The 18,963-nt window shown below is 64.5% G+C and overlaps 1 protein-coding gene across 1 annotated transcript in view; it reads left to right on the forward strand.

Annotated features, from left to right (window-relative positions):
- DOT1L (DOT1 like histone lysine methyltransferase) overlaps window positions 1-14,523 on the forward strand; it is a gene marked incomplete at both ends in the record, with an annotated part of 52,863 nt that extends 38,340 nt beyond the window's left edge. The window contains 18 exons of the mRNA XM_079704035.1: window positions 503-609; window positions 803-844; window positions 1,510-1,620; window positions 1,731-1,965; window positions 2,266-2,358; window positions 3,151-3,242; window positions 3,636-3,737; window positions 3,972-4,109; window positions 4,276-4,401; window positions 5,244-5,728; window positions 5,880-6,015; window positions 6,368-6,514; window positions 7,622-7,751; window positions 8,457-9,034; window positions 9,118-9,323; window positions 11,833-11,897; window positions 12,281-13,210; window positions 13,943-14,523. Coding sequence (XP_079560161.1) covers window positions 503-609; window positions 803-844; window positions 1,510-1,620; window positions 1,731-1,965; window positions 2,266-2,358; window positions 3,151-3,242; window positions 3,636-3,737; window positions 3,972-4,109; window positions 4,276-4,401; window positions 5,244-5,728; window positions 5,880-6,015; window positions 6,368-6,514; window positions 7,622-7,751; window positions 8,457-9,034; window positions 9,118-9,323; window positions 11,833-11,897; window positions 12,281-13,210; window positions 13,943-14,523 — 4,304 coding nt within the window. The remainder of the gene's footprint in view (window positions 1-502; window positions 610-802; window positions 845-1,509; window positions 1,621-1,730; window positions 1,966-2,265; window positions 2,359-3,150; window positions 3,243-3,635; window positions 3,738-3,971; window positions 4,110-4,275; window positions 4,402-5,243; window positions 5,729-5,879; window positions 6,016-6,367; window positions 6,515-7,621; window positions 7,752-8,456; window positions 9,035-9,117; window positions 9,324-11,832; window positions 11,898-12,280; window positions 13,211-13,942) is intronic.
- Between the last annotated feature and the right edge of the window lie 4,440 nt (window positions 14,524-18,963).

Below are 18,963 nucleotides of genomic sequence, written 5' to 3' on the forward strand. Positions count from 1 at the left end.
CTCCTATTGCCGAGTTCTTAACACGTGCAATTATGAGCACTGCCATGGGTTAAAGCGGGGTCGCCTGCCAGCAGTGGTGACGGCGGGGGGCGTCCCGGGCACTGTGGGATGTGGAGCAGCGGCCGCACTCACTCCATGCAGGAGGCCCCCAGTTGTGACAACCCCAGACGTCCCCAGACGTGGCCCTGGGCAGGACCGTGGTGCCGGGACCCAAGGGAGCAGTGACAAGGATGAGCAGCAGTGTGTGCGGGCCCGCGGGGTGGCAGGACCCTCAGGCGCTGGGCATCCTCGTGGCTGCTTGGTTGCCACATCGGCCCCAGCAGGCCTTTGGAGCCCGCCCTGTGGGCTTGTCGCCCTTGTCCTTGGCCAGGCACCTGGGTGTGGGGAGGGCCGTGGGCACCTCCCCAGCCGGCAGTTGGGACGCGCCTGGGACCTGAGCCCCGCCATACCCCTCCCCCTGGTGCCCTGGCGACCCCTGACCCCTGTGCCCCGTTGTGCACAGACATCGGCACCATCATGCGCGTCGTGGAGCTGTCGCCGCTAAAAGGCTCGGTGTCGTGGACGGGGAAGCCGGTGTCTTACTACCTGCACACCATCGACCGCACCATAGTGAGTGGCATCCCTTCCTCCCCGACCCGCCTCTCAGCTGACGTGGGTGGGCAGAGGTCCTGCTCCCAACCCGGGGTCCCGAGCGCTCACCGCGCCCGTCACTGCCTGACATCGGTGGGTCTGGGGTGTGGCTCTTGTCCTGACAGGGTTTTCCATCGCTAATGAGACATTTCTTTTCCTTTTCCGTTTTTAGCTTGAAAACTATTTTTCTAGTCTGAAAAATCCAAAACTCAGGGTAAGTTTGTGTATTTGTCCTTGATCTCTAAGCTGACCAGGGCCCGAGGCATCCCGAGTGGCCGGGCGTGGGCCTGGGCGCTGGGGCCCCCTGGCTGTGGCGGCCGCGTCTTGAGCAGCTTCACCCTGGCCACATTTCTTGAGAGATTTTGGGGGGAGATAGGTTGGAGTTACAACCTTTCAAAATGTCCCACGGCCTTGTGGTCATCACTTTGTCTCTGAATCTCGTGGGACGTCTGTCCCAGTGTCTTCCTCTTTGGAGGCTCAGACAAGCACGTGAGCCTTGGAGGACCCCCCCCGCCCGGGCCCTTCCTGTCGCACTAGGGCCTCTGGGTCAGGGCATGGTGACGGCCACCCCCACCTGGAGACAGAGGGCGGCCTTGCGGGTGGCCCTGTCCTCCCTTCTCTTGCCGTGGGTGTCCCGCAGCCCTCGCCTGTGGACAGCGCGCCCCTTGGTGGGGAAGTGGTTGTGGGGACCTTGGGACCGCCTGCCGCGGGTGGGGCCAGGCCTGGCCATCCGTGGGGCCACAGGGTTCCCAGCAGAGACTGGGTGTGGGGGGTGTGTACCTCGCTCTCCCCTGGGGCCAGGGCTGCAGGGCCCCTGCAGGCAGGAGGGTCTCCATGGTGCCCGCGGTTCAGAGGATGAGCCCCCCGCTTGCTCCCCAGGAGGAACAAGAGGCAGCTCGGCGCCGGCAGCAGCGGGAGAACAAGAGCAACACGACCACCCCCACCAAGGTGCCCGAGAGCAAGGCGGCCATGCCCGCCGACACCCCCATGGTGAGCGCCCCGCCCCCAGCCAGATGGGGTGCCCCGGTCTCGGGGGAGGGAGCCAGGCTGCCCCCGGGAGCCCACGTCGCCGGCTGGTCCCTCACGTGGTCTTCCACTAGGACTCTGGTGCTGAGGAAGAGAAAGCCGGGGCGACCGCTGTCAAGAAGCCGTCTCCCTCCAAGGCCCGGAAGAAGAAGCTGAACAAGAAGGGCCGGAAGATGGCCGGCCGGAAGCGCGGACGTCCCAAGAAGATGAGCACCACCAACCCCGAGCGCAAGCCCAAGAAGACCCAGAGCGCACTGGACCTGCTGCATGCCCAGACTGTGTCGCGGGCGGCGTCACCCTCGCCGCAGGGTGAGTGCCTCCTCGCCCCTGCCCCGCTGAGCTCTGGGATCCCGGGGAGCCTCACCGTTGTCCCTTTTCCTACCGGCCTGGGCAGAAGCCACTGCGACAGCGTCTGCACTGAGTACTCGGTGGGGGGAGTGGTGCTCCAGCTCCAAAGCCTCCCGAGGGCTCTCCGGGGGTCCCGTGCAGAAGCCCCGCTCAGGCAGGGCGAAGTGCCGTGGTTTGGGGTCTGGTGGCAGCTTGGCTGGGCAGCTGGGGCGTCACGCAGGGCCTGGCGTCTAGGGAACGTGACCCGCTGTCTCCCCGCAGGCGCCCCCTACCAGCTACCTCCCAGCACGCAGCGACGCCCCCCAGAGCAGCTGCTGCTGGCGCCCGCCCCGCCCGCCCTGCACAGGCTGCTAGGTGAGCTGCCGCGGGGGGGGGGGGGTGGCGGGGCGGCTTGTTCGCAGACCCCCTGGGAAACCCACGCTGCATGGCCAAGTGCACCACCCCCAGGGCTCAGGCTCAGTCCTGCCAGGGCGTGCCTGGGCTTCGGGGTCAGCGGGGCCCGTACAGCGGTCTGAGGCTGCGGTCCTGCCCCAGGGGAAGTGAGGCCACGTCTGGGGCATCGTCACAACTGGAGGGGGGGCTCCTGGTGTCGAGAAGGTGGAGGCCAGGGATGCTGTTCCACCACCCACGGTGCCCAGGGTGCCCCGCAGGGAAGTACCCAGCCCCGTGTCTGCAGTGTCAGGGAGACCTGTCCGGGATAAGCCCGGTGCCCCGAGGGAGCAGGGCCCTGTCCTGCCAAGTCGAGCTCGTGCTCACGTGGCTGGGCTGCCTTGAGATGCCTCGTCCCTTCAGAAAGTGGATGAAGGAAACTCTGGTACAGTTTTCTCAATTCAACATCAGTAGCATATATTTACCGAGAAGACCGGCAGACTGGCTGATCGCAACCCATGTGTCCTTGGGGAGAACGAAAACGGGCTGGGGATGGCAGGAGCTGCGAGGGTCCCCACGTGGGTGCGAGCCCCACGTGGCGGGACATGCTGAGGCAGTGTGGGGACACGGGCCGCAGCACGACAACGGCACCGTGCAACCCCAGCACCACTCGGGCCCTGGGGAGCCTGCGCGTCGTTCCCGAACCCCACCTGCCCCTGCCTTGAGCCTCAGCTGGAGGGTTTCTGAGTTAAAACCTTGTCTTGGCTCCGCTCGTAGAATCCTTCAAGATTCAGTACCTACAGTTCCTGGCGTACACAAAGACCCCTCAGTACAAGGCCAACCTGCAGCAGCTGCTGGACCAGGAGAAGGTGAGCCGCACCTGGTGCTGCCAGGCCCAGCTCCCCTCACCTGCGGGGCCTGATGGCCCCCGGGCCGCGGCTGGCCGGGCCCTGCTGCCCCATTTGAGGTGTCCTCGTCTGGGGACAGTGTGCCCTGCAGCCTCGGTGGCGGAGCTGGGGTGGGGGGCTGTGAGGTGCGGCCTCCCTCGGGCCCGGTGCGGGCACCCCGGCTTTCCTGGGGGCGGGAAGCGTCAGGCTCTGTGGCTCCTGGTCACGTCGTGCCACGTTCCTGGGTGAGGCCCTGATGGGGGGTCTGGCCAATCTCCTCACGGGTGTGTGTCCGCCGCCGTGTCTGCCAGGCGGGCTGCGAGTCAGACGGGGCGCCCGTCCCGGGGGCCTCGTGCTCACGGCCCTGCCCCGCAGGAGAAGAACGCCCGGTTGCTGGGCGCCGTGCAGCAGCTGTTCGGCCACTGCCAAGCTCAGAAGGAGGAGATCAAGAGACTTTTCCAGCAGAAACTGGATGAGGTAGACGCCCTGCCCTGGCCACCCTGAGGCCACGCAGACGGCCCTGGCGTGGGATGGGGGGCAGGCGGGGCCCAGGGCCCAGCCTGGACGTCTGACCAAGATCCAGAAGGACTGGTGCCCTCCTGGTGCTCTTCACATTGAAAGTCTCCCCGGAGGTGGTCAGAGGGAGGCTTCCTGCCTCGTGATGCCCCCGGCCCCCCGTGAGAGCCCCCCTGTGCCGTCGTTTGTCCTCAGCTGGGAGTGAAGGCGCTGACCTACAACGACCTGATCCAAGCTCAGAAGGAGATCTCGGCTCACAACCAGCAGCTGAGGGAGCAGACGGAGCAGCTGGAGAAGGGCAACCGGGAGCTGAGGAGCCAGAGCCTGCGGCTGGTGCGCCGGCGGGGCCCCCAGGCCCTGGGTCCTGGGATGGAGAGATGCCCGAGGGCAGCCCCGAGTCTGCAGCAGTGGGTCCTGGCAGCCCCCCGTCCCTCCTCAGGATCCTCGCGGGGTGTCCAGGGGCTTCCGACCCCTCACGGCCACCTGCCCGTCCCCACAGCTCAAGGCACGGTGCGAGGAGCTGAAGCTGGACTGGTCCACGCTGTCCCTGGAGGGCCTGCTGAAGGAGAAGCAGGCCCTGAAGAGCCAGATCTCGGAGAAGCAGAGGCACTGCCTGGAGCTGCAGGTAGGAAGCCTGTCGGAGGCGGGGGGGCTCCAGGCTTCAGCTGGGGCGCCGGAACCAGCGTCCTAGGCCCAGTCCCCGCCACACCGCCTGGGCTTGCGAGCGCCTTGTTTCTGAGGCTGCCGCTGGTGGCCCTCGCTTGCACCGTGAGAACAGCTCGTGCTGACAAGCTGAGCAGAGGATGGTGCGGGAAAGAAGGACGGACAGATCAGCGCGCGGGTGCGGGCTTCCCGGAAGCCCGTCTGCAGGCCGAGGCCTCCCACCACGTTTGCGTCTCCCCAGCGAGGTTTAGTGATTTACGTGAAGCTTTTGCCATTGCCTGGCTCTGGGGGCTCTTTCAGGGATGGGTTACTGCAGAATGGCACTGCAGTGAATTCCTCTGCACCGGAGGCTGCTCTGGAGGCTACGTCCCTAAAGACACGCTTCTCCCAAGTAGCCGTCGGAGTGGCTGTAGGTCCCGGGATACGGTGTCGCACTGCCTCCTGTGGTGGCCTGGCCCTGCTGCCAGCCTGTGTGCAGGAGTCGTCTCGGGAGGCTGCGCGCTGGGTCCTGACGCTCCTGTGTCACCGAGAGGCGGCCCGAAGCTGTGGGCCCTTGATTCATTGTGGGGAGAGCCCAACGATGCCTCGGGCCCCAGCCCCCGGGGCCCCCGCCCCCGGGGCCGATACCTTAACCGCGCGGTCGCGGTGACAGCCACGGAGCCTGGGCCCCTTGCTTCCTCAGGCCGGCGCGTCTGCCCGTCACACTAGCCGGCCCACATCCCTCTCGCTCTCTCAGGACCGTCCCTGCCAGTGAGGTGCTGGGCGTGGGGCCTCTCAGGCCTGACGCCTCCTCTCGTCCCCCAGATCAGCATCGTGGAGCTGGAGAAGAGCCAGCGGCAGCAGGAGCTCCTGCAGCTCAAGTCCTGCGTGCCGCCTGACGACTCCCTGTCCCTGCACCTGCGCGGGAAGGGCGGCCTGGGCCGAGAGCCAGAGGCCGAGCCTGGCCGGCCACACCTGGAGCTGGACTGTGCCAGGTTCCCCCTGCACCACTTGAGCAACATGAGCCCGGAGCTGTCCATGAACGGCCACGCGGCCGGCTATGAGCTCTGCAGCGCGCTGAGCCGGCCCTCGCCCAAGCAGAACACCCCCCAGTACCTGGCCTCCCCCCTGGACCAGGAGGTCGTGCCCTGCACCCCAAACCATAGTGGCCGGCCGAGGCTCGAGAAGTTGTCTGGCCTGGCCCTGCCCGACTACACCAGGCTCTCCCCTGCCAAGCTGGTGCTGCGGCGCCACCTGAGCCAGGACCACACAGCCAACAGCAGGGCGACCGCCAGTGATCTGCACCCACGGTGAGCTCGTGGTAGGGGTCCTTCTAAGCGGGGGATCGTCAGTTTGGAAGAGAATCTCGGGGGTTGTTAGGCCCAGGCGGCCAGCTCTGAACGCAAAATCGCGGCTCTGAGGGCTCCCCAGAAAATGACCGAGGACACGTCTGGTTTCCAGAGCTGAGCACGCCAAGGAGAACGGCCTCCCGTACCAGAGCCCCGGCATCGCCAACAGCATCAAACTGAGCCCACAGGACCCTCGGCCCTCGTCCCCTGCGGCCTTGCAGATGACGGGAGAGAAGGGCAGTGAGAAGGTGAGGCCACTGCTCTTGTGAAAGTGCCCACGCGCGGGGTGGTGTAGGGCTGAGAAGGCAGGTGGGAGGCTGCCTGGCCGCGCCCTAGCCCTTGGGTGAGGCTGGAAGAGTGGGATTGACTCTGGGGAAAGGAGAGGCCGGGTTGAGCAGCAGGGGAAGGGAAAAGCCTGCTGCGCTCCCGTGATGGGGTGCATGCTGGGGTGATGGGCGGGGGCCCTGGCAGGTTGGGAGGATCGCTTTGGGGTGGGGGTGACTTGTCACTGGTTGGAGGACTGCTGTGTCCCTCGGGGCGGTGCTCAAGGTCCAGTTTCCTGGTCAGCGGGAGCAGGCCGGCCCGGTGGTGTGTCTGCAGGGTTTGAAGGAGCGCACCTACGCCAGCAGTGGGGAGGCCATCACCAGCCTGCCCGTCAGCATCCCGCTCAGCACCGTGCAGCCTAGCAAGCTGCCAGTCAGCATTCCTCTGGCCAGCGTGGTGCTGCCCAGCCGCGCCGAGAAGGTGGTGAGTGAGGCCCTCGGCCTGGAAGCCTGACGTCCCCAGGCACTGTGTGTAGGCACCAAGAGAGCCGTTGCTCTTGTTCTTTCCCCTCGAGGCCCAGAGCATTCTTGTTCAATTGCACGTGGTTGAGTTTTGAGCGTATCGTGAGGCCCGAGAAAAACAGAATGTCTCATGTCCACATTTAGTTCTAGTAACATTTTGCCACTTTTATCTTAGATCCTTTTAGTAAAAGGTGACGTGTGCAAACGGAGAGGGACTAAAGCTTCCAGATTCTATAGAAACTTCTCCCTTTCCTTCTAGTTGACATGGGCATTCAGCCTCACACGCATGGACTTGGAAATGACACTCTCCTGTGGAGTGGGCTGTCCCTGTATATGGAGATGTCACTCACACATAGCTCACCCACCTAAGGTGTTCGGTGCAGTGGGGTTTAGTACATTCACCAGTCATGCAGCCATCTCTAGTTCCAGAACATTCCATCCCCCCAAAAGGAAGCCCATCCCCACCAGCAGTCACCCACATCCCCTCCCCAGCCCCTGACAACCACAAACCCACTCTCTGTCTCTGTGGATCTGCCTGTTCTGGATGTTTCCCATCAATGGAATCACACACCGTGGGTCCTTCTGTGTCTGGCTTCTCGCACTGAGCATCGTGTTCTCAGGGTCCATCCACGGTGTAGCGAGTGTCAGGGCTTCACCCCTTTTCATGGCTGAGTGATGCTCCACCATATAGACGGACCACATTGTGTTCATCCATCACCTGTTGGCAGTCATCTGGGGTGTTTCCACTTTGGGGCTGTTGTGAATCGTGCTGCTGAGGACGTGCGTGTGCGGGTTTTGTGTGGGTACTTGCTGTTGTCTGGCTCCATGTAGGAGTGGAGTTGCTGGGTCAGATCATAACGGCTGCCCTCACTGCTCTCCCTGCCCATTTATCCCTGGCCCAATGCTTGCCCATTAGCCAGGGCCATCCCTTAGAACCGAGGTCAGACACCTGTGCCTCACCTTGTGAGAACCTTCCCATGGCTGCTCACCAGGCTCGCGGCCTTGGGCCCTTGGCACATCCTGCGGCGTGTGGCCGGATCAGCTGACAACCTGCACTTTCTCTCCGCAGAGAAGCACCCCCAGCCCCGTGCCGCAGGCCCGAGAGTCCTCGTCCATGCTGGAGAAGCAGATGGGTGCTGGCGCCCACGGCTCCGGGGGCAGCGCTGCTGGGAGCAGAAGCCTCGCCCTGGCCCCCGCAGGTAAGGGCTCCCTCCCATGCGAGGACCCAGAGATGCCGGGTGGGCTCAGCACGTCAGCTGCACAGCGCAGCCCAGGGCTCGGGGGCTCCGAGCTGGGCTGTCCCGCTCTGCTCATCTCAGCGGGCTGTGCTCGGCCTGGGCCCATGCCGGTCCTCTGGGCGGTGGCGTCCTCGTCCATCCGCGTTCCAGCCGGTTCTGCTCCTCCTCAGAGAGCTCCGAGTGAGGCTTCCGGGCGGGGCCCTGCGACCTAGAGGGTGCCTGTCGCCACTGCCCAGCCATGGAGCCCATCGGGGGCGGCGGGCATGTGTGGTCGGGTTGCTTGCCTGTGTCCGCACGGCCTGATCCACGCCTGTTCTTCTGGGGGAAAAGAGTGCAGCGAGGAGGCTGATGCTGGGACGGGCGTCCCGCCTCGGGCGCTGCTGCTCTCGCGTGGGGAGGGCGTCACCGCTGGCGGTGCCCGGGGTCCACTGGCTTGTGCATGAGCTCCAGGGCCCAACCGTCCCAGGCCCAGAAGTGGGAAGAGCACACAAGTGATGGCCCAGGGGCCCCCACTTGTCCTCACCCGAACCTGGTTCCGTGGTGCCGTCTCAAGGTGCTGGGCACTGAGCGTGCAGAGAGCTGAGCTTCCTTGCACTCCGCCGGGTTTGGCCAGGTGGGCATCCTTTCCTGGACGAGCTCCCCTGAGAAAGCGTGTCCTTCCCACAGGCTTTGCCTACGCCGGCTCGGTGGCCATCAGCGGGGCCCTGGCAGGCAGCCCGGCACCGCTCGTCTCTGGAGCCGAGCCCCCGGCCCTGGACGAGTCCTCCAGCTCCGGAAGCCTCTTTGCCACTGTGGGGTCCCGCAGCTCCACCCCTCAGCACCCCCCCCTGCTGGCGCAGCCCCGCAACTGCGGCTCGGCCTCCCCTGCCCCACAGCTCTGTGCCAGTCCCCGGCTCGGCGCCCAGGGCCCGCTCCCCGATGCCAGCAAAGGAGACCTGCCCTCTGAGGCCGGCTTCTCGGATCCCGAGAGTGAAGCCAAGAGAAGGATCGTCTTCACCATCTCGGCCGGCTCTAGCAGCGCCAAGCAGTCGCCTTCCAGCAAGCACAGCCCTCTGTCCTCGGGCGCCCGTGGTGACAGCGGCCAGAGCCATGGGCAGGACAGCCGCAAGAGGGGCAGGAGGAAGCGGGCGGCGGCGGGGACCCCCGGCCTCAGCTCGGGCGTGTCCCCCAAGCGCCGGGCCCTGCCGTCCGTCGCTGGCCTCTTCACCCAGTCTTCAGGGTCCCCCCTGAACCTCAACTCCATGGTGAGGCTGGGAGTGGCGTCGGGGGTGGTAGGTCCAGGGCGCTCCAGGGGCCTGCTGACGGGCTTGTGCGTCTGACCCCTCAGGTCAGCAACATCAACCAGCCCTTGGAAATCACGGCCATCTCGTCCCCCGAGAGCTCCCTGAAGAGCTCGCCTGTCCCTTACCAGGACAACGACCAGCCACCCGTGCTCAAGAAGGAGAAGCCCCTGAGCCAGACCAACGGGGCCCACTATTCCCCACTGACCTCGGATGAGGAGCAGGGCTCTGAGGATGAGCCCGGCAGTGCCAGGCGAGTGGGGCCGATGGGGCAGGTCCTTGTGGCCAGGACGCAGGGCAGGCAGCTTCCCACCTGCCGCTGGGTGGTGGGCGCAGGGTCCTGACCTCACTTGGGGTACGTCCTGGAGCAGACAGGCCCCTTCCCGGATTATTTACTTTAACTGTGTAAGAAACAGCCCGTGAAGGGCCCAGGGCATCTGAGAGCCTCTCGCCACGTGCATGTGGGGCAGGGCTGACCCCGGAGTCTGCAGCTCCCGGGGCGGCGGCGCGAGGCGGGTGTTTCTTGGTGGCAGAGAGAAGGGGAGGGCGGCCACCACGGCGGAGAGCCAAGAGGCAGGTGTGCAGGCTCCCATCAGCGCCTGGTGTTCACTCAGCTGACGGTGAAGAGTGCTTTCTTCCTGGGTTTTTTTTTTTTTGGATAAGAGCTTTATTAGGTATAATTCACATACCACACTGCCCGCTTGAAAGGTGCGACCCAGTGGTTTTTGACGTATTCGTGGGGTTGTGCAGGCATCACCGCTGTCGGTTTTAGAACGTTTTCATCGCCACAGAAAGAATCCCTGTACCCTTAAACACTGACTCCCCAGCCCCTCCCCCAGCCCCTGGCCCCCACCATCTACTTCCTGTCTCTGTGGATGTGACTCCTCTAGGGACCCCGTGAGTGGGATCAGGCAGCGTGTGTCCTTCTGTGTCTGGTTTATTTCACTGAGCGTCCTGTCCTCAGGTTCATCCGTGGTGTATCAGGTGTCAGAACCTCCTTCCTTTTTAAGACTAGTATTCTTCTGTGTGTATATATCACATTTTGTTTATCCACCGTGTGTCCGTGGACGCTTGGGTTGCTTCGTTTTCAGCTGTCGTGAATCGTGCTGCTATGAACGTTCCTGTACTACATGTGTTTCTACTTGCAAATGTGTTTTCAATTTACCCAGTACTTAGGTGTGGAATTGCTGGATCTCCTGTGGCGAGTCTGGGTTTAACGTTTTGAGGAACCACCAGACTTTTCCACGGCAGCTGCCCCATCTCACATTGCTGCCAACCATGCACTAGGGTGCCAGTTTCTCCACAGCCTCACTGGCACTTGTTATTTTCTGGGTTTGTTTTTAGTACGGTAGCTATTTCTGTGAGGGTGTGGTGGTGTCGTCGTGGTTTTGACCTCATCTCCCTCGTGGCTGACGATGCTCGGCATCATCTGTTCCTCAGATGTCTGTTCAGGTCCCGGCCCCACTCTTGAGTCGGGTTGTCTTGTGCTGCTGTTGTTATGTCGTGAGGGTTCTTTAGACGTCTACGTACCGGATCCCTCGTCAGGTACGGGATCTGCAGCTGTGTTCTCCCGTCCTGTGGGTGGTGTGTTCACTCCATTGCTGGTGTCCTTTGAGGCAAAGGAGTGTTCAGTGTTGACGAGGCCCCGTGTGTCGTGTATCCTTTACTATTATTATTACTTTTTAAAATTTATTTATTTTTGGCTGCGTTGGGTCTCTGTTGCTGCGTAAGGGCTTTCTCTAGTTGCGGCGAGCGGAGGCTACCCTTCGTTGAGGTGCGCGGGTTTCTCATTGCAGTGGCTTCTCGTTGCGGAGCAGGGTCTCTAGGCGCGCGGGCTTCAGTAGTTGTGACATGCAGGCTCAGTAGTTGTGGCGCACGGGCTTAGTTGCTCCGCGGCCTGTGGGATCTTCCCGGACCAGGCTCGAACCCGTGTCCCCTGCATTGGCAGGCGGATTCTTATCCACTGCGCCACCAGGGAAGTCCCTTTCTTTAATTTTGTTTAATGCTTAATTTATTTATTTTGGTCGCTCCGGGTCTTAGTTGTGGCATGTTTAGCTGCGGCATGTGGGATCTTTAGTTGCGGCATGCAGACTCTTAGTTGCGACACGCATGTGGGATCGAGTTCCCCCACCAGGGATCAAACCCGGGCCCCCTGCACTGGGGACGCGGAGTCTTACCTGCTGGACCGCTGGGGACGTCCCTGTGTTTTCTTTAGTTGCCTGTGTTTTCAGTGTCTTATTGAGTTACTCTTCCACGTACGAAAAGTACGTTGTACAAGTCCTGGATTCTTTGGCGAGTTCTGTGTCTCTGGAGGTCGTAGTTCTTCGGGATGGTCCACAAAAATCCTGACACGTGAAGCACACACTGCTGTGTACTTTGGTGCAGCTACGGGTACAGCTTGCTGGGGAGTTAACGTGCTAGGTGCTGCACATCTGCCTCTGTGGACGACGCAGTCTCCTAGAGCTTGAGAGCACGTTAAGCACGGAGACGGTTCTGTCTGGGACTCACGGCTGTCTCTGCGTGTTGGGAAATGGCATCCCTGCTCCTCCGCCGGGGCCCGGCTCTCAGCTGTGTCCCCCACCACAGCCGTCATCGTGCCGGCACAGGCGCCACCGCACGGGCATGGGGGCGCCCAGGGGCCCTGACGGCGTGTCGTGCATTGCCGGCTTACCGACCCCACTGGGCAATTCGGTGTAAACGTATAGCGCTCCGGTGTGCCCGTGGACTGCAAACATTCATCATCTCTTTTTTTTTCCTGATAGAATTGAGAGAAAAATTGCAACAATCTCCTTAGAAAGCAAATCTCCTCCGAAAACCTTGGAAAATGGTGAGTTTGGTGTTCCCGATGCCTGAGTTCTTGGTGCCCGGCCTCTGAGGAGCCACATGGGGCTTCCAGAGTGGTCCCTGGGCGGTGTGGGTGCCGCCCGGCCTCCTGGCCCCTTTCCCTGCGGACATGGCAGGCACTCTGGGTGCTGCCTGGGTAGATCGGGCACATGTGGTGCTCTGTGCCGACACGCCGGCCCTCCTGCACAAGCAGCCCTGCTCCCTGAGTTTCTCCCATGGCCCCACCCTCGCCAGGTCAGCCCCGTCCTCCGCCAAGGGGCTTGTCTTGGGGGTGGGGGTCATTCCGAGCTGGCGGGGGTCTGGTCCCCGCAGCTTACGCTCTACGCCACCCAGCCCAGGCCTCACAGCCGCTGCCTCTCCTGGCAGGGGGCGGCCTGGCAGGAAGGAAGGTGCCGGCCAGCGAGCCGGTCAACAGCAGCAAGTGGAAGTCCACCTTCTCGCCCATCTCCGACCTCGGCCTGGCCAAGGCAGCCGACAGCCCACTGCAGGCCGCCTCCGCTCTGAGCCACAACTCCCTGTTCGCTTTCCGGCCCGGCCTGGAGGAACCTGGCGCGGCTGATGCCAAGTTGGCTGCCCACCCCAGGAAGAGCTTCCCAGGCGCGCTGCCGGGGGCGGGCGGGCTGAGCCCCAGCAGCCATCCCGCCGGCGGCTTCGCCCTGGGCGGGGGCCTGGCAGCCGACCTCAGTTTACACAGCTTCAGCGATGGTGCTTCTCTCTCCCACAAGGCCCCCGAGGCGGCCGGCCTGGGCACCCCCCTGAGCTTTCCCGGCCCGCGGGGCAAGGAGGGTGGCGCTGCAGAGCCCGGCCCCTTCGTGAACAAGAGGCAGCTGGATGGACTGGCCGCGAAGGGCGAGGGGGGCCCACCTGTGTGCGGGCCCGCGGACAAGGCCTCAGCAACGCACGGCAAGGCGGGCAAGGGCCGTGACCGCGAGCCCGACGTCAAGAACGGCCACAACCTCTTCATGGCCGCCGCCGCTGCTGCTGCCGCCGCCGCCGCCGCGCCCCCCGGGGGCCTCCTCAGCGGCCCGGGCCTTGCCCCGGCGGCGTCCTCGGCAGGGGGCACAGCCCCATCCGCCCAGACCCACCGCCCCTTCCTGGGCACCTTTGCCCCCGGCCCGCAGTTCGCACTGGGCCCCATGTCCCTGCAGGCCAACCTGGGCCCGTCTGTGCTGCAGTCCCTGTTCAGCTCCGTGCCCACCGCCGGCCTGGTGCACGTCTCAACCGCCGCCACCAGACTGACCAACTCGCACGCCATGGGCAGCTTCTCCTCCGGGGTGGCCGGCGGTGCAGTCGGAGGTAGGCAGCGCCCTCCGGCCGTGCGGGACCCGCTGGGGGACGGGCCGCGGGCCGCATGCTGTCACCGGTGCCCTCCGGGACCGCTGGGTTTAACCACCGCTGTTTGCAGGTTCCCTTCCAGGGCCCCCTGAGGGGGGAGAGGCTGTGCCCGCGTATCCCCTTGGGTCCACTTTGCACCCGTCACCTCGTTCCTTTTCGCGAAACGCGGACGTGACTGTCGTGTGGGCAGAGCGCTCAGGCGTGAGTCGGCCTGTGCCAGGCTCTCTGGTCTGACGGCGTCCCTCTCGCTCTCAGGGGAGCTGGCGCCAGACGGAGCTCTCTCCTTCCTCCCTGCGGAGGTCACCTGTCAGGCCTGACGCAGCCCGGGCTCTGGGCAGCCTTGGGGCCGGCGCTGGGGAAGAGCCAAGGGCCACGGCGCCCGCCACATGCACCGTGGCGCCCGCCACATGCACCGTGGCGCGTGCGTGCGGGGTGGAGAGGAGCGCAGGGAGCCACAGCCGGCCCCTCACTGGGCACGGGCGCCAGGGCTGGGCTGGGGAGGGGAGGGGAGGGGAGCCGTCCTGCAGGTAATCCCAGCGCCTGTGCTCCCGCTGCCTGTGCTTTGCCCTCACCTGTGCCGCTCGCACGTGGAGCTGGAGCTGCAGCCGCCATCGGCTTCCCCTTCGCGCGCCTTCCTTGGCTTGGCTGGCGATACCCGCCTGTTGAAGCTGGGTTTTTCTCTCCTGTTTGCAGGTGCCTTTAACCACGCGGTGCCTCCCGCCTCCGCTCATCCGTTTGGAGCCAGTTTCGGCAGTGGGGCTGCATGTCGCAGCGCCACGCTGAGCCTAACCCCGCTGCAGGCGGTGGCCAGCACCCCGGCCTCTTCCTTTCAGGCCCCGTCCCCTGCGGAGCCGAGGCCGCCCCCGCCCCCTCCGCACCTGGGCCGGCCCCCTCCGGGGCAGCCCGCCCTCCACGCCCCCCCCCCTCCTAACGCCGCCTTGCCTCCGCCCCCCGCGCTGCTCCCGGCTAACTCTGAGCCCGTGCTCCTGCAGAACCTCGCGTCCCTCCCAGCTAACCAAGCTTTCTTACCTGCCTCCTCTGCTGCCTCTGTGCCGCCTGCTAACGCCTCTCTGTCCATCAAGCTCGCCTCACTTCCGCACAAGGTGTCCCGCCCCTCCTTCACGGTGCACCACCCGCCCCTGCCCGGGCTGGCCCTGGCCCAGGCCGCGCCCGTGATCCCGCAGGCCAGCTCCACGGGGCCGCCCGCCGTGTGGGTTTCCCTTGGCATGCCACCTCCATATGCCGCGCGCCTTGCGGGGGTTAAGCCGCGATAAAGACCTTGCTTAGCTAGCAGTTCGTATTCTGTAAGGTAAGGCTAGAGCTCGACCAGGCGGCCCATACGAGAACCTGAACTGACCTTGCTTTGCAGAGAGCAGGCGGGCCCGCGGGGCTCCGTGGAGGGGCCCGGGGGCCAAGGCTGCTCTCCTGCGGCCGGGAGGTGCGAAGGCGAAGAGCCAGGGAGGCAAGGGAACCCGGGCAGCGAGAGCAGAGAGAGGGAGGGTGTGGCTGGCCCCGCCCCCTCCGGCCGCTGCCGGTGGACCCTCCCCCCAGGTCGCCCAGGGAGGGGGCCAGGAGGAGTCAGTCAGGGCTGGCGTCCTGGCCAGGTGGAGCCCAGCTCGAGCTTGCCGCCACCCTAGGCTTGGCGTCTGCAGCAGCCCAGGACCTGGGGTCATGGGGGCAGCTCAGGATCCCAGCTTTGCCTTGTGTGCGCTCTTGGGCCCCTCAGCCCGTTTCCATAAACGCGCCTTATGTAGGGTTTGGGGGGAGCTCAACGCGTTTAAGGCCCCAGGTACACGGCAGGCCTTCAGGACGTGGGGGTCGCGCGACGTCTGTTGGGCTCCTTAGCTAGAGGGCCTGCCTGCAGGGGCCGATGGGCAGCAGGGTGAGTGTGGTGCCAGCCCCACAGGCAGGAATGCCGGGCCGGTGGGGGGCTCTGTAGTTGTGGCCGAGGCCTGGCTCCTCCGGCCTCCAATGCGCACTGCCTGGCCTGTGCCTTTCAGACCGTCCGTGTGGGGTCAGCGGAGACAAGCGTAGGAAGTGCCTGCTTTCGGGAGCTGGACGGGGCAGGTGTCTGCGAGGCCTCCAGGGAGGGTCCTGGGCCCCGGTGCAGCTGGCCCGGCCACTGCTGGTGCCGCGTCCACATACCCCTGGGGCCAGGACTGGAGCAGGGGTTCCGCCTGCTGTCCTTGGCTGTCTGTCGTGTTTTTAAGTGGAAACAGATGGGAGGCCGCTGGAGTCTGACGGCCTCCTGGTCAGGGTGCAGGTCATCGGACAGCCCTACCCGAGGCCTGGGGATGGGCTGTGCCTCGGTTGTTGGAAAAGCCCAGAAGGTAGGGCAGCTCAGCCTGCAGTGGCCTCGCACCATCAGAGGAGCTTGGAGAGGGCAGACGTGCACTGGGAGGTCGGGGGCCAGGCCCACAGTGGACACTGCCTGCCTGCCATCCTGGCCGCGCCGGCCTCACTCCTGGGGCGTGCAGGCTTGTCCTGGAGCGCTGCCCGGCGTGGGGACCGGGGAGGGTCTCCTGGGGAGGAGGGGAGGTCAGGACCCAGCCAGCGCCCCACACGCACTGGAAGGGCCTGGGCACAGGACCTCCTGCCTCTGACGGGGTCCAGAGGCGTGGCTCAGGGTGCTGCCACCACCACGTCTGCCATCTGTCGTCCGTCCGTCCGTCCGTAGGTGGCTCTGGCGCCCTGGCCTGGGGGTGCGACAGGCTCGTCTGGGCGTGGGGCTAACGCTACGCTGCCTTTCCTCCCACGCCGTGTCCGCAGGTAACTAGGATTTCTACCTCAACCGCGAGACTATGCAAGGATGGGGCGGGCTGGCGGCGCGGGGCCCCCCGCAGGACAGCGAGGATGGACGGAGGCCAGAGGACAGGCTCTACTGTGAATCAGCGCCGCGCAGAGCTGCGGAGACGGCGCGCTGGGGCCTGGCTCCAGCCTGTACTGTCGATAGTTTTAGATAAAGTATTTATCGTTTTTTAAAAAGTATAAACAATTTTGACTTATTTTATTCCACCGAAGTCGTGAAGGCAACCTATCGAGAGATGTAGATACTATATATATGAGAGAATATATGTAAGGACGTCGCCGAAGGACCGGCCCGCCGCGGAGACGCCACCAGCCGGCCCGGTGCTATCTCGTCGCCAGGCTCGCGCCTCCACGTGCTCTTGGTGCTGACTCTCGAGGTTGACCACGCCGACGCCAGGCCCTAGCACCTGGCGTGTTCATTCCCGCCGCTCTTCCCATACCAAAGGCGGCGTCTCCAGTGGAGGCCCGCCCCGCCATCACTGTGAACGGCCTCGGCTCAGCCCTCAGGATGGCGCCTTTGGCATCGGAACGGCGGTCCTGCGCAGCAAGGCTGCGGTGGCGGAGCCTCGAGGAGGGGACCTGTTCTCGGTGCTTGTGAGGAGGGTCTGGTACCCGACTCTGCTGCCTGCCTGGCTGGCTCGCTCGTGTGACAGGTGCATTTACTTTTGTACGTCTCCGCTCGCCCTGGGCTCACGCCGCAGCCCCCCGCTGCAGGGTTGGCTCCTGTGGTGGCCGGGGACGCAGGCGGGTTAGTCGTGGGTGCCTGCTGTGTCTACAGGGGAGTCACACTGACAGGTGACAGTATTTTATAGAGAGGTGATGAAAATTTATAAATTTCATAGACGGACTTCATTTATTTTTAGACTGTATGACGAATACACAGTAAACTAAAGAGAAAAAGAAGGAAGGAAAGTGAGGGGAAACCCTCACGCCTGTTCAAGTGCACAGCGGCGCTGGCCCAGGGCCCGCCTTGCTGGGGTGACACCTGCTCCACCCGAGCGGCCACGGTGGTGCTTGGGAAGGGATGCGCTGGGGGTGGCCAGGCAGGAGGGCTGCTCCCTGAGGCTCCGAAGTGGCCGGTAGGGCTCTCGGTCCCTTGAGCACAGCACCTGTGACCAGTCCTGGGTCCCTGGGTGGAGCAATGTTGTCTGTGTGCCTCCCGAGAAGCTCTCGGTCCCCGGAAAGGGCCGACATCGGCCAAAGGTGCTGACAGGGGGCCCGGACCCAAGGTGGGCGCCCCAGCGAGTGCTGAGCGTGGGCAGTCAGAGCCCCATCCTCAGGTGCTTGCCCCCTAGGCAGCACCCGTCAAGGAGCGCGGGAGGGGGACCTCTGTGTGGCGGCCTAACATGAGCCTTCCCCGGCCTGGTCAACTCCACACACCCTTCAGAGGTGGACGCCACGGGCCCTCTGCCTGCCCGCAAGCGGGGTCAGTGTGGTGGCCAAGGCCCGGCCCCGCTTCCTGACCCCCGGGACGCAGGCCACAAGGGTCAGAGTGGGCCAGTGCGCTGCCTGCAGCCATCTCTACACCGTGCGGGGCAGCAATCAGGCTAGAGAACGGAGCCTTCCTCCTGTGACCGCCCGCCCTGCCCCCTTCCCCCCAGGTCGGTGCTCCCAGTGCACAACGGTGCTGTCCTGACCCCCGGCCCCCAGCCTCTCCAAGAGGCTCCCCTCCCCGTGTCAGGAACACAGGGCTCCCGAGAAAGCTGCGGCGCTGCCAGCGGAGCCCCCATCTGAACAAAGGACACTGTACACAAACACTGCGTCACTTCGGGAGGATCACCGCGCCGCGTCCGTCCTCTGCACGCACACGCAGGCACCAGGGGACGGACGACCCACGCGGGGCCTGCCCCACCGCGGGGCCCAGCTCGGCCTCTCCACACCCACCCTCCGGTCCCAGCCTGAGCGCCACGGCTGACGCCAGCCACGGGAGTAGGGCGCCGGCTGGTGTGCGTGGGGAGCGGCCCTGCGGGAGCCCCACCGCTGCTGCCGACGCGGGTGCTCCAGGTCTGACGGCTGCCGTCGCTTTGCTCAGGAAAACCTAACAACTAGGACAGCCTTCGGTCAGGGGATGCGTTCTCTGTTCAGCTATGAATTGTGACCTATTTAAGAACCACCACCCCCCCGCCGCCCTTATTTATCCTGCCAGCCGGCCCGTCTAAAGTTAGGACTGTTTGTTCTCATTTACACATCCATCCACGCTGGCTCTCGCATCCCTGCCTTGGTTTGTAACGCAGACGGGCTTTGCTTTCTTGTTCCTGGTAGCCTGTGTTTCAGTTGGGGCGCTGGCTCCACCCCCTCTTCCCAAGGGAACCCCACTGCACTGCGTTTCCACCTCTAGACGCTGTAATAAAATACCTGTTTTCACTTGAACCTGGTCTGGTGGCAGTGTTTCTTCCCGACCGTGACACGGCAAGGTCCTGGAGCGCAGAGGGTCCCGGGCTGTGATCACCATCCCCAGTTGGGGAGGACGGTCACTCCCAGCAGAAGCCCCACCTGCCGGAAGGCAGGCCCTGTGACCACAGCAGACAGTGAGCCCCACCTCAGGGAGGCCCAGCCCCTCCTTCAGGGCCGACACCTGACTAGGTCAGGCCCACCCAGGGTGGGCCTCCTTCTTGACTAACTGAAACCGACTGCTTGGGTACTTTTCACACCACCAACAAAACCCTTCCCGAAGTCCCGTCTGCACTCAGAGGGAGGCCTGTGAGCCCCAGAGGCCCTGTGGGCTGGGCCCCAGCCTCCCGACCTTTCCTGGCTCTGGGTTCTAAGCCTCCTCTCCTCTGTTCCTACTGGGCACTTAAACCTTGAACCTGGGCAGGGCCTCACTTCCCTCAGGACCCCGCTGTGACTCTGCGGGACTGGCAGCCTGTGGAGGACAGAGGTCCCTCTGCATTCACTGCACCGCCGTC

This window comes from Hyperoodon ampullatus (genome assembly GCF_949752795.1).
Source record: "Hyperoodon ampullatus genome assembly, chromosome: 4".
NCBI classification, from domain to species: domain Eukaryota; kingdom Metazoa; phylum Chordata; class Mammalia; order Artiodactyla; family Ziphiidae; genus Hyperoodon; species Hyperoodon ampullatus.